The sequence below is a fragment of the Saccopteryx leptura genome, chromosome 3 (genome assembly GCF_036850995.1).
Source record: "Saccopteryx leptura isolate mSacLep1 chromosome 3, mSacLep1_pri_phased_curated, whole genome shotgun sequence".
Taxonomy (NCBI): domain Eukaryota; kingdom Metazoa; phylum Chordata; class Mammalia; order Chiroptera; family Emballonuridae; genus Saccopteryx; species Saccopteryx leptura.
Window position 1 is genome coordinate 9,680,884 of NC_089505.1, and position 24,410 is coordinate 9,705,293.

General features: G+C 44.1%; 1 protein-coding gene and 1 non-coding gene across 4 annotated transcripts in view; both read right to left on the minus strand.

Moving 5' to 3' along the window:
• TULP4 (TUB like protein 4) overlaps nucleotides 1-24,410 on the minus strand; it is a 185,093-nt gene that overhangs the window by 111,593 nt on the left and 49,090 nt on the right. For all 3 annotated transcript variants that reach the window (XM_066372934.1, XM_066372932.1, XM_066372933.1), the window contains exon 2: nucleotides 11,477-13,681. In XM_066372934.1, coding sequence (XP_066229031.1) covers nucleotides 11,477-11,728 — 252 coding nt within the window. In that variant the 5' untranslated portion in view covers nucleotides 11,729-13,681. The remainder of the gene's footprint in view (nucleotides 1-11,476; nucleotides 13,682-24,410) is intronic.
• Nucleotides 18,259-18,414, minus strand: LOC136401692 (small nucleolar RNA U109). The gene has a single exon (XR_010750700.1). It is a non-coding gene; the product is annotated as a small nucleolar RNA U109 (small nucleolar RNA).

The window sequence follows — 24,410 nt, forward strand, 5'->3', positions numbered from 1 at the left end:
AATTTGGGGCAGTAACTTAAAATAGGATTTAAGGAATCTAAAAAAAATTATGAACCAGGTGGTCTGAGCAGACAGACCACACGCCACAGATCAGCGTCAATCCCACGTAAAGATTTCTATGTATTTGGCTTGCTCTTATTTATTTATTTTTGCATCAGCTAGAATCTACACTTTGCAGCCCTAGTTATTTATCAGGAGTAAAAAGTAATAGCAAAATTTATCAGGAAACTTAAGTCAACACAAATACCAAAGAACATTTTGAATGAAAAAACAATCTTATTTGCCATTTCTTTGTTATTTAAACCTAATATTTTAATGGGCGGAGAAAACATGATGAACATAACATATAAAAATTTACTACACCCCCAAAATTAAAGAAGCAATATCAGTCTATGTAGATGACAAATTGATATTATTTAAAAATTTCAACCTAATTATTGAATGAAGAAAGAAAAACTAGAACCATAATATACTACTTTATAGCCCTTAATTAACCACAAAGAAATTAGGAGTCCACAGGATCTAGAAATTCTAGACTCTAGAAGTCTTTTAAAAATTCTGGTGTTGGCCCTGGCCGGTTGGCTCAGTGGTAGAGCGTCGGCCTGGCGTGCGGAAGTCCCGGGTTCGATTCCCAGCCAGGGCACACAGGAGAAGCGCCCATCTGCTTCTCCATCCCTGCCCCTCTCCTTTCTCTCTGTCTCTCTCTTCCTCTCCCACAGCTGAGGCTCCAATGGAGCAAAGATGGCCCGGGCGCTGAGGATGGCTCTGTGGCCTCTGCCTCAGGCGCTAGAATGGCTCTGATTGTGGCAGAGTGATGCCCCAAGATGGGCAGAGCATCGCCCCCTGGTGGGCATGCCGGGTGGATCCCGGTCGGGCGCATGCAGGAGTCTGTTTGACTGCCTCCCCGTTTCCAGCTTCGGAAAAATGCAAAAAAAAAAAAAAATTCTGGTGTTCATCATTTTGCCAATCCTTCTGGGAAAAGATAATCTGGAAATATACAACAAAACTCTGCTCACCCCAGAACCACAGCATTCAGCGTGGCGGCCAACAGAGAAGATGCTTTGTATTTTTTCAAAGGAGCTGAATGAAAACAGAGTGAAAATACCTTCCACACTTTCTTTATTTTTAAAAATATCAACAGTAAAACAATCACCACAATTCATCTTCACTAAAAAAAAAATATGAAAAGTTGACTTTCCAGGCATAGATCTATTCTAGAAAAGAGCCTTCTATTTATAGTAGTTATTATAAATCCTTAGAAGTTAAATGAATTTCCTACTTCATGAAAGTCTTGGCACTTCCAGATTAAGCTAAATCTATTGACTGTTCTGTGGCAACATGAATTGTTTTGTTCTCCTGGTCATCACAAAAGAGATGTGGGTTACCTCAAGAGAACATTTGGCTCTGGATCAGAGCTTTGAAAATTTAATTGGCTCTTTTTCCACGTAAGAAAAATAAGACAGCTGCTCAACAACAGGGCCAAACGTTCCTAAGAAATGTCATACCAGCTGAGAATGAATTTTCTTTTAAATAATTAAATTCTCTATTCTTCAGACATGAAGAAAATTCCATTATACAAGTGAAACGGCTGACCACAGCTGGGGAGCAGGGGGAGGCGAGGTGGGAAGAAGAATACAGAATATAGTTTCAGTATGAATCCATTTCCGTACTTGAACTGCTTTTCAAGTCACTGGGATGGATCTGTCAAGATCAAGCCACACGTCCACCCAATCCACACCCACCAGTGAATTTTCACAACCCTTCGCAATAGTTACAGAAGGTACAAGTTAGGGCCATGGAACAGTCAAGTTACTGATACACGAGGTAATAAACTTGAAACAGTAAGGCCTACCTCAATGTCACCAAGTCCCTAGAACTGTTTTCTCCTTCTAGAACTAAGCCACACCAAGAAGAAAAACACTACTTGTCCTTTAAAATGCCAGAACTATGTCCCTGCTTCTCCCCAAGAAGCTCACACTCAAATACAAATGACAAAATATCAAGTGTAATCAACTTACCTGGGCAATACTCTTAAGACCAAGAATGTTCAAAGAGAAATTTTTAGAAATAAGTGAATGTTTTATTATAAAAAAAGGAACAACGACTCAAAAGTACTTAGTTTGGGAAATGTAACAAATATATTAAAAGTAAGGGAAAAAAAGAAAAAAAAACCCAAAATAGAATAATTTGAAAGCTTAGAGCTGGAAAACTTCTTAGAGATCACTTGGTTTTCAAAATAAAGAAAAGTAACGGTCAGAAGGTAGCTGGTTGCCTGACCTGGACCTGTGGTGGCGCAGTGGATAAAGCGATCACCTGGAACTCCGAGGTCGCCGGTTTGAAACCCTGCACTTGCCTGGTCAAGGCACATATGGGAGTTGATGCTTCCTGCTCCTCCCCCCTTTCTCTCTCTGTCTCTCTCTCTCTCTCACTTACTCTCCTCTGTAATAAATAAATAAATAAATTTTTAAAAAAGGTAGCTGGCGAAGGTCACCCATCTGGTGACATTTGGCACTGGAGCAGAGAACCCAGCTCCCTGCTTCCCAGTCCTTCACTTTGTGGGGAGTTCAGAGACATGGCTCCTAATCAGCCCCTGCTCCCTGGCCCCCTCTTCACTCATCAGAGCACGGAAACAGATCACTACAGCATCATTTTCAATTATTCAGTAGCTGAGGGCAGCCCGCTCTCTCCCGGCCTCTGGACTGTGTGAGCTCCTTCGGAAGATGGACCTTTCTCACAAATCTCTACAGAGAAAGGGCTCTGAAGACCTACAACCATGTCCCCTGCCTGCTCCACACAGAAATAATCACTGTCCCAAGTCTCGCCTCAGTCGGGGTCATGGAGAACAGGCTAAGAAATGTCATGGCCTGGAATCTCTCTTGAGATAACCCTGGCTCTGTGGCAAAGTGCTCTATGAAATAAGGAAGAAACCCCTTGCCTGACCAGGCGGTGGCGCAGTGGATAGAGCGTCGGACGGGGATGCAGAGGACCCAGGTTCGAGACCCCAAGGTCACCAGCTTGAGCGCAGGCTCATCTGGTTTGAGCAAAAGTTCACCAGCTTGGACCCAAGCTCGCTGGCTCAAGCAAGGGGTTAATTAGTCTGCTGAAGGTCCACGGTCAAGGCACATATGAGAAAGCAATCAATGAACAACTAAAGTCTTACAACGAAAAACTGATGATTGATGCTTTTCATCTCTCCGTTCCTGTCTGTCTGTCCCTGTCTATCCCTCTCTCTGACTCTCTCTGTCTCTGAATAAAAGAAAAAAAAGGAAACCCCTTAAAGGAAAGGACCCAGTTAACAGACAAGGATCTCAGAAGGAAGAGACTGATTGGACCAATGGACTAACTCAAAACAGATAAAGAAATCAGTTGTTTTTTTTAAATAAGTTGCATTCCCAATTTTTTTACTGACTGAAACTCTAACTTTGCCTAAGTGGCAATCTCTTTGTTCTTTTTAGCTTACCCTCTTTGCGGCGGGAGTTTAAAACCCACCTGCCTGGCAGGTCTGAGAGTGCACGATCGTCATCTGTCCTGCTACAAGAAGACATGGGTGAAAGATTCCATAACAAGTACAAAGGATATCTCGATTTTCTTCCTAACACTGTTCTGTCAGGAGTCTTTTCCTGACCTCCAGAAAGTATGGGTGAATTCCTCTATAAACCAAGGTTTTCTAATTATGAATCAAAATTGAGATGCAATTAGAAAAACTGATAAATCTGACTAGTTAAATTTTTTTTAAATTTCTGCATGGGAAAAATAAGCAGTCAAAGATAACAAATTAAAAGAAAACATTTGTAATACATATCACAAATAAAACACTAATATCCCTAATACAAAGAACTTATAAAATTTGAAGGCAAAGTGATTAAAAATTCTATAGAAAAATGGATAAGAGATATGAGTAGATGCTGCCCTGGCCGGTTAGCTCAGTGGTAGAGCATCGGCCCAGCATGTGGACGCCCTGGGTTCAATTCCCAGTCAGAGTGATAGGAGAAACACTCATCTGCTTCTCCACTCCTCCACCTTCTCTCTCTTTCTCTCTCTCTCTCCTCCTCCTGCAGCCATGGCTCGCTTAAAACGAGTTGGCCCCAGGTGCTAAGGGTGGTTCCATGACCTTTGCCTCAGGCACAAAGAAGAGCTCAGTTACTGAGCAACAGAGCAACACCCCAGATGGGCAGTGCATTGCCCCCTAGTGAGCTTGCTGGGTGGATCTGTTTGAGCACATGCAGGAATCTGTCTCGGCCTCCCCTCCTCTCACTGAATAAAAAAAAGTTTTTTAAAGATATGAATAGACAACTCATAAGGTATAAAAATGGTCCTTACATACTTCAAAACATATTCAACTTCACTTACATTAAACAATATCCAAATTAAAACTTTACTAGGATGTCATTTCTTATCTAGCAGATTGGAAAAGCTTCACAATACACTCTGCTGGTGAAACTGTGGGAGAAAAGTATATTTTCATATGTTGTTGATGGAAATGCAAAACGGTTTAATCATTATGGAAGAAACTTTGGCAGTATCTAACAATACTACATAGGTTATCACACTTCAATACAGCAGTCTCATTTCTAAGAACTTACCCTAAATATATACCTCTAACAATACGAAAATAGATGCTGTATTATTCACTACATGTTATTTATAGGTACAAACTATAGGAAACTCCCTACACACTCAAACTGGGAGACTCCACGAACTGGTGCACCCACACGATGGACTGGGAGCTGCACGGAACAACGAGCACGGCCTGCAGGGGCGGGGCGGGCACGGAGGCGCCGCCAGGTGGAAAGTGGAAAAGCAAAGTACAGAAACGCACATACATAAAACTAATACAACATTCTGTATCAATTATATCTCAATAAAACGGGCAAAAGAACACACATATATTATGCTCTCTTTCATCAAAGAAAGAAGAGAAAATAAAACAAACATACACACACACACACACACACACACATTACAGAAGGTAATAGAAAAAAATAAACCAGAAAATAATGAAGTATGTATAAAGTGGATGGAGGGGGTAGAAGGAATGTAGGAAGAAGTGTCAGTTCACTGATTATACCTCCTTATATAATTTTACATTTTTAATGCATTCAAAACATAAAATCAACAAGAAAGAAAGGAAATATCCAGGAACTGAAATGAAAACGACACAAATCAACCCAGCTACATTTCAAATGAATTAGTTACCCACACAGAAGTAGAGGGGAATGAATCTGAACAGACGAAGACCACCTGTACTTCACCATGAACAACCAGTGTGGTGGGAAGAGCTGTGGGAAGATTCTGAATTCTCTTGTCTTTGTCAGCTAAAGCTGTCATAACAAAATACCATGGACTGAGCAGTTTACACAGCCAAAATTTTATTTCTCCTATCTGGAGGCTACAAGTCCAAGATCAAGGTGCTAGCAAGGTAGGTTTCATAATGAGGCTTCCTCCGTGTGTGCCCACATGATCACTTCATTGTGCACTGCGGGGAGAACGAGCTCCCTGGTGCCTCTTCTTACGAGGGCACTAATACTATCATGACAACCTTACCCCAAGTGGCCTCATTTAACCATAATCACCTTCCACAGGTCTCATTACCAAACATCACCACATTGGGAGTTACGGCTTCACATATGAATTTTAGGTAAACACAAAGTCCACTAAGACCTTTTTAGCTTGACTGGTAGTGGCACAGTGGATAGTGTCAACCTGGGACACTGAGGTCCCAGATTTGAAACCCCGAGGTTAACAGCCTGAGCACGGGATCATAGACATGAACCTATGGTCGCTGGCTTGAGCACAAAGGTCTCTCTGGCTTGAAGCCCAAAGACACTTGCTTAAGCCCAAGGTCATTGGCTTGAGCAAGGGGGTCACTGGCTGGGCTAGAGCCCCTCCCCCCCATCAAGGCACATATGAGAAGCAATCAATGAACAACTAAAGTGCCACAACTATGAGTTGATGTCTCTCATCTATTTCCTCCCTCTCTCTCTCCCCCTTCCTGTCTCTCTGCCCCCAAAAAAAAAAAAAGCCAATGATATCAACTCTCACATATCCACGTTTGTGGATAAAATATGCTGAACTGGACAGTAATTTTTATACTCACATTTAATTTTGTCCACACTTCTATTTGAATACATCTTCTAATAGTCTTTGAATGCAACCCAAACCAAAAGCCCCACCTTCCTTCATCCCACGAAAATGTATGACTACTGTGTTCTTATCGTGACCCTGCAGAGCCCGGCCCCAGCCCAAGCAGCTTTGGCCTGCACTCCTCTCCAATTCCACACCAAACCTTTCCTAAACGCGTGCCACAGCCACTGACCACTGTTTCTGGGCTCAGTATGGTTCGGCTTTTGTGAAGCAGTGTCTCACAGAAGGAAAACACACCGACATGAATTGAAATCCCAGGTCTGCCATCTTCATCACCCAGCTCCATACCTTGGACAACTTCCACAACAGCTCTGAAAGTCAGATTCTTCAACTTGACAGCAGGGATAATAATAAAGCAAAGCTGCACTAGCTGTTACGAGGGTTAAACAGAACAACGGGCAGAAAGCACACAGAAAATGCGGCCGTATGACTGATGGCCACTGGCAGCAGCAGCAGCAAACAGCATTTCCATGCAACCCATACCCCATCTGACAGCAGGCCAGCTGGGCAGAACCTGGTCCTTCCTCACTGTGTGACACCAGCAGTATCCCGCCCATGTGGGCTCTCCATGTTCACAGAACCAAAGGGGCTTCAGATCCAGTTTACACCCCAATGCCACCACCCGGCTGGCAGCTCTGGCCTGCGAGCATCACACCCTCTCCCCACTCTGCGCTCTGCACCCAGCGCCTCTGCCACTCAGGTTTCCTTGCCCGGTCTGAACAAGAAGATACTCTCACCAGCAAAATAAAGTTAACTATGCTTGTGCTCAGGAAATTTAAAAATCTATTTTTAAAATACCACGTTTCCTTCATTCGTATATTGCTCCTTCCTCCCATGATGAAAATCCTTTTATTTCCTTTTTTCCCCACTCAGGAAATCTTTAAAACTTACTAAAACTGGCAGATAAAGGTAGAGCACCTGCCAAACTCTAACAGGTACATTTTATTACTTTAAATTCCTTTCCAGGATACAAACTTAGATAAGTTTTCATGATCTGTTTCACTTTCATTATAATAAAAGTTTATCTGCAGAAAGTACGGGCAAGTCGGGGGATGGCGGTTTTGGAGTCTGTCTCTTTAACATCCGAGAGCCCTGCAGTCCACTGTGTGCCACATCCAAACCACAGCGCTCCCAGGCAGCCTGAGCATCGTGTCCCCCTCCCCCCAGCCACACCCGTGTAAGGAGAGCGTACCCCCCGGACTGCAGACACCCAGCCGCAGCCCCAGTGCACCCTCGCTGGACTCTGTGTGCCCACATGATACCACATCTAAAGGGCCTGCCTGGAAGGGCACCAGGCAGGCACGGTCACCTGGCATGCTAAAATAGAATTCAACAAGGTGGCTGCTGTGCTAGGAAAGCCACACAGAGTAAGACATTAATGCCAAGTCACTGACAAATTATCTTTAACTCAGAGAGGTCATGGACACACGCACACATAACTTTTCAAACTTGACTACAACTGCACACAAATACATCAAGCACAAAAACTGCCGTATCTGTGCAAATTATTCAGGCAGCCACTTGGTTAAACCTTCTGCCGTTGAAACTGATCATGGTGCAAAATACTGCAAATGGATAGCATCCTCGTTACAACCCCAAATATTTCACAGCACAGTGGAAAAGCACAAAGAACACTGACTGTGGCCCTGGCCGGTTGGCTCAGTGGTAGAGCATCGGCCTGGCGTGCGGAAGTCCCAGGTTCGATTCCCAGCCAGGGCACATAGGAGAAGCGCCTATCAGCTTCTCCACCCCTCCCCCTCTCCTTCTCCTCTGTCTCTCTCTTCCCCTCCCACAGCCAAGGCTCCACTGGAGCAAAGATGGCCCGGGTGCTGAGGATGGCTCCATGGCCTCTGCCTCAGGCGCTAAAATGGCCCTGGTCGCAACAGAGCGATGCCCCAGATGGGCAGAGCATAGCCCCCTGGTGGGCATGCCGGGTGGATCCCGGTCGGGCGCATGCGGGAGTCTGTCTGACTGCCTCCCCATTTCCAGCTTCAAAAAAAAACAAAAAAAAAAACACTGACTGCCTATCCAACAAGGACAGTTTTGTCCCAGGGCAAGCAAAACACTTACAGGTCCTTGTTCTTGTCCAGCCAGACTCCAAAAGCATCCCCCCGGAGACGCACCTGGTGTGATGAGGTGAATATAGTCACATGTTTAGGCTGGAACCAAGGGAAACATGAGGTGTCCATGTCACAAGGAAGATAGATACCACTTCCTGCAGCAAGAATGTGGCCAAGTCTTCTTGCATCACTCAGAAAAAGACTACCTCAATTCTAGCTATTTCTCAGTGACCACTCAAACATCATTTTCACCACAAGACCTGCGGTAATCTTCACCCTTAATTCCTCCAATGATCCAAAGCTTTCTTTCTGTATTTAATTAAATGCAAATGCAGAAAGAGATGTCCAGGGTCCACAAGTCACCGTCATTGCTGGGCTGTGGACTCCATGAGGCATAATCCATGGCTTGTCCTGCCCCACAGTGGCAAGTATGTACATTCAGCACACACAACAGAGATGCAAATACATTATCTGCTGACCGCATATGTGATTTCAAGTCTTAACTATGAAACAAATTATAAAAAACATTGCCTCTGGCCTCCTGAGTCGGACTGGTAACTGAATTTAAGGGTTGTAAGTGATATCACAAGAACTGGAAAAAGTATAATTAAGTAAATAGAGTATGAGGTGCCTTAATATCACTATATACATGACATTCACCATTTCCAAAGACCTTTCAAAAATACATTCTCGGCCCTGGCCGGTTGGCTCAGTGGTAGAGCGTCGGCCTGGCGTGCAGAAGTCCCGGGTTCGATTCCCGGCCAGGGCACACAGGAGAAGCGCCCATTTGCTTCTCCACCCCTCCCCCTCTCCTTCCTCTCTGTCTCTCTCTTCCCCTCCCACAGCGAGGCTCCATTGGAGCAAAGATGGCCCGGGCGCAGGGGATGGCTCCTTGGCCTCTGCCCCAGGCGCTAGAGTGGCTCTGGTAGCAACAGAGCGACGCCCCGGAGGGGCAGAGCATCGCCCCCTGGTGGGCAGAGCGTCGCCCCCTGGTGGGCGTGCCGGGTGGATCCCGGTCGGGCGCATGCGGGAGTCTGTCTGACTGTCTCTCCCCATTTCCAGCTTCAGAAAAAAAAATAAAAATACATTCTCATGGATTCTCACAACTCTAAAAGAAAGGATTATTTCAATTTAACCATGAGTAAACTAATGACTTAGCCAGGACCACACCAGCTAGTTAGGTGGTGGAGCCAGAACTTTACAGTCGAGAGAGAAGGAAAACGCACCCACGGAGGGGGAAGACCTGGCATCACCGCAGGAAATGGCACACACCCTCTGTGTCACTCATCACTATAACACCGTAGCAGGCAATTGCAAATCTACCAAGTCACTTTTTATGAAGAATTTATAAGGAAGATAGAAAACATTTTGCCTGGCCTGTGGGGGCGCAGTGGAGAGAGCATGGACCTGGAGTGCTGAGGTCCCAGCGTGAGGGCCGGGGCTCAGCGGGTCAAGGCACATACAACAAGCCAGCAATGGACAACTCAAGTGAAGCAACTAGGAGCTGATGCTTCTTGCTCCCTCTCTCTCTCCCCTCTCTGTAAAATCAATGGGCAAAATCTTAAAAAAAAAAAAGTTACAGCGACTCTTCACTGGCTTTAATCCAAAATTAGTCAAATTTTCTCACTAGAATTAGTATATAGATCCTTAAACATGTTAAATCCTGTATAAATGTTTTAAAATCAAAAGCGGCTTTCAAATCTTTAAGTTTAAGAAAGTTGATCTCCACCATGCACAGTGATCCAAAAACAGGACGAGGTTCAGCAGTCCACAGTATTCCTCTGGGTCTTCTGGAACGGAAGTGAGCCCCAGGAAGGAGGGCAAAGGTTAAATCTAGGTTTTCAGACTCAACGCAGAGCTCAATGGAAACCTAAGACTCAACTACAAAGGAGATCATTCCTTTTTTTCTTTTAATTGATTTTAGAGAGAGAAGAAGAGAGGGAGGAAGGGAGGCAGAAAGAGAGAGAGATTGATTTGTTGTCCCACTTACTATTTATGCACTCATTAGGTGATTCTTGTATGTGTCCTGACCAGGGATCGAACCCACAGTCTTGGCGTATCAGGACACTGCTCCCTCGGCTGATCCACAGTTTGAGATGCTGTAACTGACATCCAGTTTTGTATCTCACATATCAAGTCTGAGAATGAAGTCTGGAATTAGAGGGTGAAGGTAGGTGGCAGATATAAATTTGGGAGTCACCAGCAGATAGGTGGATTTAAAGCCAACTTGGAGATCCTCTAGAAAAGGAAGTATGCCTGGGGCCCTCAGACAGAGATGGAAACAAGCAGAGCACAAAGAAAGGTGAAAAGTAGAGGGCAAGAACGTAAGCGGAGAACCAGAACAGGGCGCTGTCCTGGAAAACAAGAAAAAGGGACATTTCAACTCCGTGGAATGCCACCAGACATTAACTGCACTAAAGTGGCCTATGATTTTAACAATGTGAGGTCCATGGAAATGTGACCGTTTCAGTTAGAAAGGTAGGGAAAAAAGCCACACTGAAGTGGGTTAATAAGTTAAAGGTAATAATAATAAACGGCATTTGAAAGAATGGGAGGTGAGGAAGTTAAGACCACCAAGACCAGACATTCTTCCAGAAAGTTTACCGACCCACACAGCAAATTACTGTCACTACCAGTACAATCACAGAAAGCTGCTCAGAGCACAGGAAGGGTAAGAGGGCTGTGGCGAGGAAAAGGGAACAGGGATTCCCAAAGAAGTAACCAAATCCAAGGATCCAGGTGAGCCCATTCCTATAGTGATGTATCCCTATAACGAAACCAATTCCACCAACATGCACGACTGCCTGTCTGCTCCTAAGTAAAGGAAATCCCTTTGGATAAAGAATCAGTACTAACCACAGCTAACTTGCAGGACCAGGATATATCTGTAAGAAATTGTTTTCTAGAAGAAAAACAGCCCCAAGTGTTTCAGTTCTGACACGGGCAGGTCACTGAAGCTCTACAGCCAGGGCAGAGTCCAGACGCCACCAGTCCTCACCGGAGCTCCAGGGCCGTCAGGTGGGACCAGGGGTTTGCTCATGTGGTGGGCGGGGTGCAGAGACCGTAACTGAGCAGTGACGCTGGGTCCGCCCCAGCACTTTCCCACCAAAACACCAAAGACAGAATCCAAGGTCTGCAGAGTCTCACTCGGCAGCAAATCTAAGAAACTGAAGCATAGCAAGTGTCGAGTCCACGGGAGGTGGGAGGGGGGTGGGAAACGACTCAAAAATATCTCTAGAAGTGACAAATAGAGAAAGGAAGCCCCAGCTCACCTCGCTGTTGTGGCCCCGCAGGTTGAAGTTTATTCTCTGCGGGGTGTTCCTGTCCCTGCGGCAGTGGCTGGAGGTGAAGGTCACGCCCACGACGCCCCGGCCGTTGCCCGTGGCCAGCCAGCCCTCCTCGTAGTAGCGCCTCCTGCACACGGGCTTCTCCTTCTCGCTCTTGGGCACGCGCCCCTTCCAGGACAGGCAGAGGATGTTTGAGTCGCTGCAAAGGACAGGCCCCTGTTCCACTGCTGCATACATACTTTTTCCAGAGGACTATTTTGCTTCAAAAGTAATGCCAATTGCGGAAAATTTTAAACCAGTTTCTTTCATTGACTTACTCTATCTTTGTGGTTAGCTTGCGCTGTTTTCTCAGATCCCCTTTAATTAAGATTGACCTGGACCTAATTAAAAGGTCAGTATTTTATAAAGATCCACCAAATGCATAGTGAAAAAATTCCTCTATAAAAGATGACGGCAGTCTGCTAAGAAAAGGTAATGCTTAAAAAAACGTGGGGTCCATTTTTATTTTCAAGTTTTTAGAGAAAGAGTGGGCTGACCCTTTGGAGAATGAATGTCATTAGTCAGGAAGCTGAATTTTCTTCTTTTTCACTCAACTTGGTTATTCTCATTCAGCCTGAGATTCCAGTTTAGTGTAATATGATTCCAGAGACCAGGGCTTGCAAATACATAGATTTCAAGTAACTTAAGGCTTTAAGAACCCTTCGAGCTGGCTTTTCTCTTCAGGATTTCAGGTGCAGAGACGGAGCACGGGCTCATCCTCTTTCTGAAGCTGCCTCTAGTGTTTCCTCAACTACACAAATTTCCACTGCTGAAGCTGAAAAAGATTGCATAAAGGGGGAAAAGGCACACAAACTGTGCGAAATGACCAGAGTTTGTGCAGACAGCAGTCCAAGTTTGGAAGAAAAGAAGACTTGTCTGCAGTTCAGAACCCAAAACATCCCACCTTCAAGCCCAACCCAGTTTCCTGGCAGGTCACTGTGTCCCCAGGGAGAGCGGGGCTCTATCTGACCGCCCCCCCAGAGGCCCACACAGCCCTCAGTGCCATGGAGGTATCGCGAGAAAGCCCCTCCACTATGCAGGGCCAGCTCGTTCCAACGCGTGGCACACGCTCCAGGGTTTGGCTCAGTGAGTCCCTAACCCTCCTGCTCACAAAACAAGCCTCACTCAGAACGTCCTCGCCTTTGCCTCCCCCCCACCCCTAGTCTAACTTTGCCTTTCTGCTCCTAAAAATCACATTTTTTCATCTTGAAGGAAAAAAATATTAATCTCAGAATTAAGTCCATCAAGTAATTCTCTTCTTATATATGCAAGTCTTCCTGGACTCAGCAAAAAAGAATCCCATAAAACGAAGACACAAGCAAGGGCCGGGTTCTTCCCCACGGTGTCCCTACAGTCGCCACGCTGTGCCGGTGAACCCTTTCCTGGGCACATTCAGAGCCTGTTTCCCACGCCACACAGAGAGTCCAAGGAAAAGAAGCTTTGCTGGGATGTTCCTTGATATATATTTTGTAATTATCGGTTTCAACTGCTACCTAAGATATTATCCTATAGATGCAGAAAAGGAAAGGGAAATAATAAATTAACATTTCTCGAGTCCAGTCAAGTGAAAGAGGCAGAGAAACCAGTTCGTTGTACAAACGTGTCCCATCAAACCTGAACTGGCTTCCCTCCAGTCATGACCTCACAGGAAGAGTCACTGGTCAGTCCAGAATCTCAGTCTGTCCACATCCCCAATCCACTGACAACTAAAGTACAGACACTGCGCGCCACCACCTGCAGCGCTGTGGACCACGGCTCCCTCGCCGCCGCCCCCAGCTCCTTCTGTACTGCACAGGTATGTTTGAGGCTGGGTCTTTGCGAGGTTTTTTTCTCTTCTTTTTGCAAACTTTCTTTACCCGTGAAGACCATATGGAAAATTGGCCGTTAGTGATGTGTTTTTCTCCCCAGGCGTCTGAGCCCAGTGGTGTCAGGTTGCTCCATCTGATTCTTAAATTAATTTTCATCAGTTGTAAAATGCTTCAAGTGTGCACCAGAGTGAGCCTGTCTCCCCGTCTAAGTATGTGTGCATAGAAGGGTTTTAAATATACACAGACATACACTCTTCAGCGGGCGTGCAAGCGCTCTGCTTTCCTAGTTGCTTCAGGAACCGTCTGATTGATCACAGCTTGAAGGCCCTGGAGTCTTACAAATCTGTAAAACAAAACAGGATATAAAAAAACTTTAAAATGCTGAAGAATAAACCTTCTAACCGAGTAACTGCTATAACTGAATTTAAAGACCCATCGTTATATTTACAAATACCGAATGGAGCTAGCGGTTGGTCAAATTCAAACAGCAAAAGGGTACACCTCACCAATGTAGAGACAACACACAACGTAAGTCTGAATGCCATGTACCGTCTGTGAGATTGGCCAGTGGCTGGGCATATCCAGAATAAAGCCACTGCCTCTGTGCTCCCCCATCTAACCGACTTTCCTAAGACTCTGGGCCCTCAAAGTACACCCCAGGCAGCAACCAGGAGACTAAGAGGCTCGGGAAAGTCATGTGACCTGGTTTTTATACTGTCAGTAAAAGATGTTCCCTGAAGACACAAGGCAGCAGGGCCTTTAAAACCCCTCCCTCCCTGACTGGGGGCAGGTCACAGGGCAAAGCACAGCTGCATTTCTCAGCCTTTAAACTGTCTGCTAGCAGCAAAGTCCTACGAAATCTATCTCCAGCAAATCCACCCTCCCCTCCCTCCTACTCCCTCAGTCCAGACCTGCATCCCATCCACACTGCAAGAGACTGAATGCAGAAGCACAAATGAGAACCCATCTATCTTTCCATCAAAGGCTAAAGATAGTAAATATGTTTAGTAAGAAAACATAGCTATTTTTCAGAAAAAATATATTATTGATAACATCCATTAGGTCCATTGTTTTAAATGAATTCTTAAATTTTTAAAACTTCTCAGTTTTAATTTCTAATATTGTAAGCAGCAATAGCAGACACCCATATAAGCAAATGCTCTTTTGAGTCTTAAATAATTTTTAAGAATATAAAGGGGCTTTGAGATCAAACACTTTGAAAATCACTGATATATGCTAATGCTCCAAAATGTAAGCCTTAAATAACTAAAGTATACAGAATAAATTTCCATAGCAAAAGCACAGAAAAAACTGTTTCATTTTATGTACATTGCTAGTTTTTAACCAAACCTTGGAAGTTACAAAGCATCATATATATTCTAGATAAACAAGGCATATATTTTTAAATCACGTTACTTTATTATGATTCAAGTGGATAATGGATACAAAAATGTAACAACAAATACCACAATCACAGTAGACTAATTACTAAAGGCTGGCTCCTATTTTAGTGCTACCATTAACAGAAATGTGCCTTCTTCCTGTCTTATATTCTCATAAGGATGAGAAAATGAGGATAAAACTGATTAAGTAGCTTTTGAGGTAAATTCGCAGTCAAACCAACACTAGTAAAGGGGTTTAGCATAGAAAGATTAAAAAGCAACTATTCAGCCTGACCAGGTGATGGTGCAGTGGGCAGAGTGTCAACCTGGAATGCTGAGGACCCAGGTAAGAAACCCTGAGGTCACCGGCTTGAGTGTAGGCTCATCTGGCTTGAACATGGGCTTAGTAGCTTGAGTGTGGGGTCTCTAGCTTGAGTGTGGGATCATAGACATGACCCCAATGGTCTCTGGCTTGAAGCCCAAGATCACTGGCTTGAGCCCAAAAGTCGCTGGCTTGAAGCCCAAGGTCACTGGCTTGAGCAAGGGGTCACTCGCTCTGCTGTTGCTCCTATCAAGGCATGTATGAGAAGCAATCAAGGAACATCTAAAAGTGCCACAACTATGAGTTGATGCTTCTCACCTCTCTCCCTTCCTGTTGGTCTCCCTGTGTCTGTCTGTCTCTTGTTTAAAAAAAAAAAAAGAAAAAGAAAAAAAAGGAAACTATTCCATTGAAAGCAGGGCCACAGATATTTGTCTAGCCCTGTTCATAGCAGCAATATTTACAATAGCCAAAAGGTAGAAGCGACAAGTGTCCACCAACAGATGAGTGGATAAATAAGATGTGGCATATACATTCAATAAAATATTCCACCTTTAAAGAGATAAAATTCTGTCTGTTACAGGCTACAACAGGGGTCGGGAAACTTTTTGGCTGAGAGAGCCATGAATGCCACATATTTTAAAATGTAATTCCATGAGAGCCATACAACGACCCGTGTACATTACGCATTATCCAATAAAAATTTGGTGTTGTCCCAGAGGACAGCTGTGATTGGCTCCAGCCACCCGCAACCACGAACATGAGCGGTAGGAAATGAATGGATTGTAATACATGAGAATGTTTTATATTTTTAATGTTATTATTTTTTTATTAAAGATTTGTCTGCGAGCCAGATGCAGCCATCAAAAGAGCCACATCTGGCCCTGGCGGGTTGGCTCAGCGGTAGAGCGTCGGCCTGGCGTGCGGGGGACCCGGGTTCGATTCCCGGCCAGGGCACATAGGAGAAGCGCCCATTTGCTTCTCCACCCCCACCCCCTCCTTCCTCTCTGTCTCTCTCTTCCCCTCCCGCAGCGAGGCTCCATTGGAGCAAAGATGGCCCGGACGCTGGGGATGGCTCCTTGGCCTCTGCCCCAGGCGCTAGAGTGGCTCTGGTCGCAGCAGAGCGACACCCCGGAGGGGCAGAGCATTGCCCCCTGGTGGGCAGAGCCTCGCCCCTGGTGGGCGTGCCGGGTGGATCCCGGTCGGGCGCATGCGGGAGTCTGTCTGACTGTCTCTCCCCGTTTCCAGCTTCGGAAAAATACAAAAAAAAAAAAAAAAAAAAAAAAAAAGAGCCACACCTGGCTCGAGAGCCATAGGTTCCCGACCCCTGGGCTACAACATGGATGAACCTTGAAGACTTTATGCTAAGTGAAATAATCCAGACATATAAGGACAAATACTGTATGATTTACCATATATGAAGTACCTAGAATAGTTAAGTTCACAGAGAAAACAGAATAGTAGTTGCAGGGGCTGGGAGTTAGGTAAAGGGAAAGGAGAATTATTATTTAATGGGTATAGTTTCAGTTTGGAATGATGAAAAAACTCTGGAGGTGGTTGCATAACAATGTGAATGTGCTTAAGGCCATCAAATTCACTTAAATATAATAAAAATTGTAAACTTTGTTAAGTGTATTTCATCTCAATTTTTAGTATCAGGTAAGTTAAGAACAGCAATTATTCAACAGTCTTTCAATGACGGACTGAAAGTAAATCTCCTCAGTTTGGCATTATGAAGTTTTTTACCCTAAACACTAACACAGGCCCATGAGTGATCCTGGAGTTTTTCATTAGGAACAAACGATGCTAATTCTGAATTCTGCTGGTGGTAATTACATCTTATTTTCAGACTATTCCTATAAATCACTAAATAACCCATTCTTGCTTTTAGAAGACTACAATCATAAAACAAACAACACGTGCATAATTGGATTAATGTCCTGAAAGCGGTCTGAGAGTCAGAAAACTCCTAAAATGCTTCCCCCGTTCTAACTTTCCACACTATCTAGTGCCAACAGCAAATGGGGAGCCCGGAATCAGGGAAAGTACATCTCAGAGATAGAATGGTACATTGTTGAGAAAAGGAAGTCTTACAGGAATTACAGTTCTGCTGGATTAATTAACCAACAAATCTTAACTAAACATCTATTACGCAGAAGGCACGGTGTTTCATTCTCTGCCTCTCTTGTCCCCAGTTAGATTATTCTATTTCCTAACTAGAATCTGATTCCTACTTTCCACCAACATGAATAAAATTCACTATTTGGGGGGAAAATGCACTTTTTGGTTATTTTTTTAATCATTTAAATTAATGTTAGATATCAGAGATGACTTAGTAAAGATATTTTCCATTTTACAATGTTGATAAAAAATATTCACTAAAAGTTATAAGAGGCCCTGGTTGGTTAGCTCAGTTGGTTAAGAGCATTGTCCCAAAATGACAAGATTACGAGTTCAATACCCAGTTAGGGCACATATGGGAAACCAACCAATGAATGCCCAACTGAGTGGAACAACAAATGAATGCTTCCCTCCCCTCTCCCTTTCCTCTCCCTTCCTCTCTTTGTTTCTTTCAATAAATAAGTAAATTAAGTCCTGGCGGATAGCACGGGTAGTTGGAGCGTCGTCCTGGCCAGCTCCATTCCCTGGTCAGGGTACACACTGGAACAGCTCAATGTTCCTGCCTCTCTCAAAAAATAAAAAAAAAAAGTTATAAGAATGCAATCTCTCTGGAAAAATCTGGCATAACTAGTACTGATGAAGGTATGAGCACTCTGCAAACAGCCACTCCACTTCTAAGTATGTGCACCAGACACATTCTTCACAGAATCCAGCGGACAGACACAGTCATCTGCAGCAGCAGCACTGTGTACATTAGCCAAAAACTGAAACCAATTTTTGTGTGTGTGTGACAGAGACAGAGAGAGGGACAGACAGGGACAGACAGACAGGAAGGGAGAGATGAGAAGCACCGATTCTTCCTTGAGGCACCTTAGGTGTTCATTGATTGCTTTCTCATATGTGCCTTGACCAGGGAGCTACAGCAGACCGAGGAACCCCTTGCTCAAGCCAGCGACACTGGGCTCAAGACAGTGAGCCTTGCTCAAACCAGATGAGTCTGCGTTCAAGCTGGTGACCTCGGGGTTTCGAGCCTGGGTCCTCCATGTCCCAGTCCAACGCTCTATCCACTGTGCCATCACTTGGTCAGGCCCAATTTTTTTATGTAGGAGAAATATACTATGTATTACTCAACCTCAAAACTGTAAGGTTGGCAGCTCTGAGAACTCCCTTTTAATGTAGCATTCTATGGATATATTCCAAGAAAATGCATATTAATAGTAACAAAGGGAGATAAGAGGAAATTTCAGAATGTAATTCTATTTCTTTCTAAAGAATAGAAATTTAAGAGAGTGGTTAAGCAGAAGGTTGAAATCAGAAGCAAAAAGTAGATTTGAGGAAAAAATATACAGATGTTAGATGAATGTACAGCAGGAAAACCATAGTAGAAACTCTTGAAATGTTCCAAACACCCTAAAGTTTAAGGTTTTAATTATAGACTTGTTTGGCGGTTGAGTTTTTCTAGTTGGTGATGTACACTGAACACATCCTAATTTCTCCTCTAGGGACAACAGCTCTGCAGCTACGGTAGGCTAGTATCTCAGATCCAGCTCTCCGGCTGGTGGGGGTGGGGGGCCTTCCCTCACTTCCCTTTCCACATGTGGCACCAGACCCTGAACTCTTCTGTTAACTGAAGCAACTAGATGACCTGTCTCTAATTACAGTTACTACTTCCCCTGGGGAATTCTCCACAACCCACAAATATCCAGAGTCCAAGGCTGTTCTAACTGGTTCCTAATGAGCTTCAATAGCTGCCTAGAGGCTAGTTCAAATTTGCCAAGACTGTCTTTTAAGGCAAGGCACTTTCAATAATCTACTTGTCATGTGGCTACCAACACATGTAGGGACATAAGTACATACATGGAAGGTTTATAACACCACTGCCAAGATAGCAGAGCTTAATAATACGTCTTAGTAATGATTATACATATATCTATATATAGTACCATTCTCAAAACATGCTAGTGAGACAGTAACTAAAGACATGCACGCATAGTTACGCCAGCGTTACTCCAAAGATGCATTCTTACTGTCACTGTATCAGCATCAAGTCCTTTTCCCATTCACTTGCACTGCAAGTTTCAGAGCTGTATTCCACAGGAAAGTTGTCTTATTTAGAGCAACACCAGCCCTTTAGATGCAGTGCACTGAGGCCCTGCAAAGACTCACATGTCAAGGGTCTCTCTCCTCTGCTTGTGCTAGACCTGTTTTTCTGTTTAACTCATCATCATACAAAACCCCAGACTCCTAGACCCCAATGTTCATCTCATCCGCAGTACCCAGCAGGGCTGCGTTTAACTGTTTGATAAGGCACTAAGTACGCTACATCTTCTAAGAAAAGAGGAAACAATCAATGCTGACTGCATGAGGTTCCCTATGAAGTTGGGGTCAACACCAACCACCCGGAATCCGGGTCTCCTGAAAGCCCAGCGACAGGCACTGCAGCCCGTGTGAGCAGAACAAGGCAAGGCAGAGGCGCGGGTCCGCCACTGTGCAGAGGACAGCAAAGGGGTCCAGTTCCAGGGAAAGCTGCCCCCCTCTGCTTCCTGCGTGCAGGTTTCACAGCCAGTTCTGAGAACACGAGCACCTAGTTATCTGTATGCAGAGAGGCGGGCACGGAGGCTCAGGACAAAGCACGGCACTACCAGTTTACAAGAGAGTGGGAGCGAGATTAAGAGCGAGTCTACACCTGAAACTCAGATGGTGAAACACTGGGATACCATAAATGGGGTTCACTGGTATCAAAAGTCATGTGCCTTAATTTAAAAAGGAGGCCGTTTCATTTATCAAAGTGACAAAGACTGAAAGAAATGGTAATTCCCAATGTCATGTACAACAGTGGTTTTCAACCTTTTTACACTAGGGATGGTGAAAGTAGAATTATTTTGGGAACAAGCATAAGCAAATTCGACTAAGATCACTGGCTCTATACTCTTCATACAACATCAGAACGGTTGACTCTTTTACGGACCAGCACAAAATTTCTGGCAGACTGGTCCACGGACTGGCGGTTGAAAAACACTGATGTAGGTACAGAGAAATGAGACACAAATTCAGTGATACAATTCAAGACTTAAAATGTTGCCAACCTTTTGATTCAGCAATTCTACTTCTGGAAATTGATCATAAGAAAATGATCCTGGATTGTACAAAGACTTAGAAGGACTTCTACCACAGCATTTTTATAAAAGAAAAATCTAAAATAACCTTTTTGTCCAAATGGGATATTAGTTCAGTAAATATTGGCACAGACATAAAACACAATACTAATTCCATTGTAGAAGACTACGGTGACAATGGTAACTGTTAGGTTCAGATCCAGGGGCCCCTAACGGAAAACCTCTACTGAACCAGGCTGAACTTGAAGTATCCGGCACCAGAGCAGCTCCTCGAAGTCCCCACCTGAGTGAAGCCGACTGTGTCCCACCTTCCCTCACCCACCCTCCCACGGGGACAACTTCCTCAGTCAGCACCCCCCTCACCCACCCTCCTGCTTGAGCACATCCCTTCACCCGCCCCATATTTTCCTGCCCACACGAGCCCCCTGGCTAAGTCTTGCTCACTAACCTGATAAACCCCCAGACGGGGTTGATGCCTCTGGGGTCTCAGCCCAACTGTCCGTAGACGCATAAAGAAACTGCTTATAAAACTCATCTAGCCTGTGTGTCCCTCCTTTGGTGACCTAACAGTGACATGTTCAGTAACTAATGTAAAAAGGGAAATTAAAGGTTACTCTCCCAGGATCTTCTGAAGGGCCTGTCCACTACTATATAACTAGATCTTCAGTAAATTACAACAAACGGTGTTTGCTGGACTTGCAGACAAGTGTGGGAAATCTTCAATTTCTTATACATGTCGACACACACAAACATATGAGAAAGTTATAGAGTTATCTGGCAAATTCAGATAAAAGATATAAATTTGTCCATAATTGATCAAATGCTCATATAAGCATCAGAATCAGAATTAGGGTGCCTTATTGTCCCAATTTCCCCAGAACTGCCCTAGTGTTAGCACTCAAAGTCCCACATCCCGGGAAACCTCCCAGGTCTAGGCAAACCAGACAGGTGGTCTCCCTGTCACATCTCTAAACACGGTCCAACCTCAAGGTAAAGACACATTCAGCAAGGCCCACAAAGAAAGCTAAACCTGTCCCAGACTTCTAGCACCCTGTCGTTCTAGGTCAGAGCCATGCAAATCTTGTCTACAGAAACATTCTGTTCTTGACAAGGCCTACCCCCAGTAAAAACTATTTAACCAGGGCCTAACCAATCAGGATTATTGGTCAGAGCCTAACTGACCTTGGGGAAGAGAAATGTCCAACTCCATCCAGCCCCCTCTCGCTAACCTGTCCTACCTAAGAGGGGTGGGAGAAACAAAAATACACCTGCAGACAGCTCAGAGGCAAAAGTGCACTGAACACTCGGATCCAAAGTTCTGGGGATGTTACACAGAGCGTGAGAATAATGGCTAATGACTATTATATACTCAACACTTAATAAAATAGCAAATCTTAAATGTTCTTACCACACACAACAAAAAGTAACTATGTAAGATGATCAAGGCATTAACTAACTCCAAAAAATAAAAAAGACTACCATATGATCCAGCAATTCCACTTATATAGTTATATGACCAAAAGTACTAAAAGAAAGATCTTGAAAAGATATTTACAGACCCATGTTCACAACAGCATTACTCATGATAGCCAAAAGGTGGAAGCAACCCAAGTGTCCATCATCAGATAAATGGATAAATAAAATACACTCTACACATGCAAAGGCCCATTATTTGGCCTTGTGAAATTCTACAACATGGATGAACCCTGAGGACATTATGCTAAGTGAATAAGCCTGTCACAAAAAGGCAAATATTATGTGATTCCATTTATATGAAGAGCCTAGGCCTGACCTGTGGTGGCGCAGTGGATAAAGCGTCGACCTGGAAATGCTGAGGTCGCCAGTTCGAAACCCTGGGCTTGCCTGGTCAAGGCACATATGGGAGTTGATGCTTCCAGCTCCTCCCCCCTTCTCTCTCCTCTCTCTCTCTCTCTCTCTCTCTGTCTCTATCTCTCCTCTCTAAAATGTGTAAACTTTAAAAAAATTAAAAAAAAAAAAAGAGCCTAGAGAAGTCAAATTCATAGAAACAGGAAGAAGAATAGGGTGTACAGGAACTAGGGGGAGGGAGGAGTGCGCAGTTGTTCCTTAATGGGTTTAGTTTCAGTTCTGCAAGATAAGTTCTGGAGATTGGTCACACAACAATATGACTACACTTTACTAGAACCAGAGGCGGACTTAATGGCGGGTGTATTGGGTGTGCTCCACGGGCCCTGATTTCTGAAGGGCCCCGCAAAACCCCAACTTTACACTTTATTCCTAATGACAGGGGTCCAATATTTTCTTCTGCACCCAGGGCCTCAACCGACCTTAATCTGCCTTTGACTAGAACTGTACACTTAGAAATAGTTAAGATGGCAAGATTTATGTTATGCACTTTTCACCTTAATAAAAAAGTGTGTTAACACACACAGATTGAGATGTAATCATTGGACTAGAATGCTTTCCTCTCCCCATACCTAATCATCACATCACTAAGAGCTCATTTACAACAGTACATCATGTCCAACTATCAAGAAAATATTACAAGGCACAGTAAAAGGCAGAAAACACAATTTGAAGAACCAGACCAAGCATCAAAATCAGACTTAGAAATGGCAGAGATGCTGGAATTAACACACAAGAAATTTAAAATACCTATGTTTAATATGCTAAGGGCTTTAATGGATAAAGTAGACAGCATGTGCCTGACCAGTGGTGGCACAGTGAACAGAGCATCAACCTGGGACACTGAGGTCCTAGGTTTGAAACCCAAGGTCACTGGCTTGGGTGCAGGCTAATTCAGTATGGGCATGGGCTCATCTGGCTTGAACAAAGGTCCACCAGTTTGAGTGCAGGGTCGTTGGCGTGAGCGTGGGGGCACTGATATGATCCCATGGTCGCTGGCTTGAGCCCAAAGGTTCCTGACTTGAGCCCAAAGGTCGCTGGCTTGAAGCCCAAGGTCACTGGCTTGAACCCAAGGCTGCTGGCTTGAAGCCCAAGGTCACTGGCTTGAGCAAGGGGTCACTGGCTTGGCTGGAGCTCCCTGTTAAGGCACGTATGAAAAGCAATCAAAGTAGAACTACCACAGGACCCAGCAAACCTTCTACTGGATATCTACCCCCAAAACTCAAAAACACTGGTACATAAAAACACATGCACCCCCATGTTCACTGCCACATTATTTACAGTGGCCAAGACATGGAAACAACCAAAGTGTCCCACGATAGAGGATTGGATAAAGAAGATGTGGTACATATATACAATAGAATACTACGCAGTCATAAGAAATGATGACATGGTGACATTTATAACACATAGATGGACCTTGAGAACATTATATTGAGTGAAATAAGTGAATCAGAAAAAGCTACGAACTGTATGATTTCACACATAGGTGGGATATAAAACTGAGACTCATGCACACAGACAAAAGTGAAATGGTTACCAGGGAGAGGGGGTAGGGGGACGGATCGGGGAATCGGGTAGGGGGAAAGGTGTAAGGAGGGACAAATATAAGGTGACAGAAAATGATTTGACTTTGGGTGACAGGTATACAACATAATATACAGTTCCAATGCTATAAAAATGTTTACCTGAAACCTATGTACTCTTACTGATCAATGTCACCCTGTTAAAGTTACCATTATCACACACACACAAAAGATAAAAAAGCAACCAATGAACTAAAAGTGCTGCAACTACAAGTTGATGGTTCTCATCTCTCTCCCTTTCTGTGTGTCTCTCTCTCTAAAAAAAATACAAGAAAAGAAAAAAGGAAGAAAATTGCTCATTTTGGAAATTTTTCCATTAAGACAGCTGAAAATCTAAAACACTGTACTCTTGGATAACAGTAAATACATCAAATAAAATAATATAATAAAATTTGTCTTGAAATGTTAATACCATTACAATACAGAGCTGCAAGTAGCTAAAAAAAAAAACAAACCCACAAGCTCCTGAAGTTTACTAGGATACCAGTAGTGCAGGGTCTTTTCACAGACGCATGGCAACGCAGGAAACTCAGAACAGTTCCTTTATGGTCTAGCGTACACAAGAAAAAACAAGTTTAGCTTAGTGAAGAAGTTATCCTCTTGCTCATGGCTACAGAGGAGATACAAAACATAAACAGCTTCCTTTTTAAAAAGAGAAAGAACA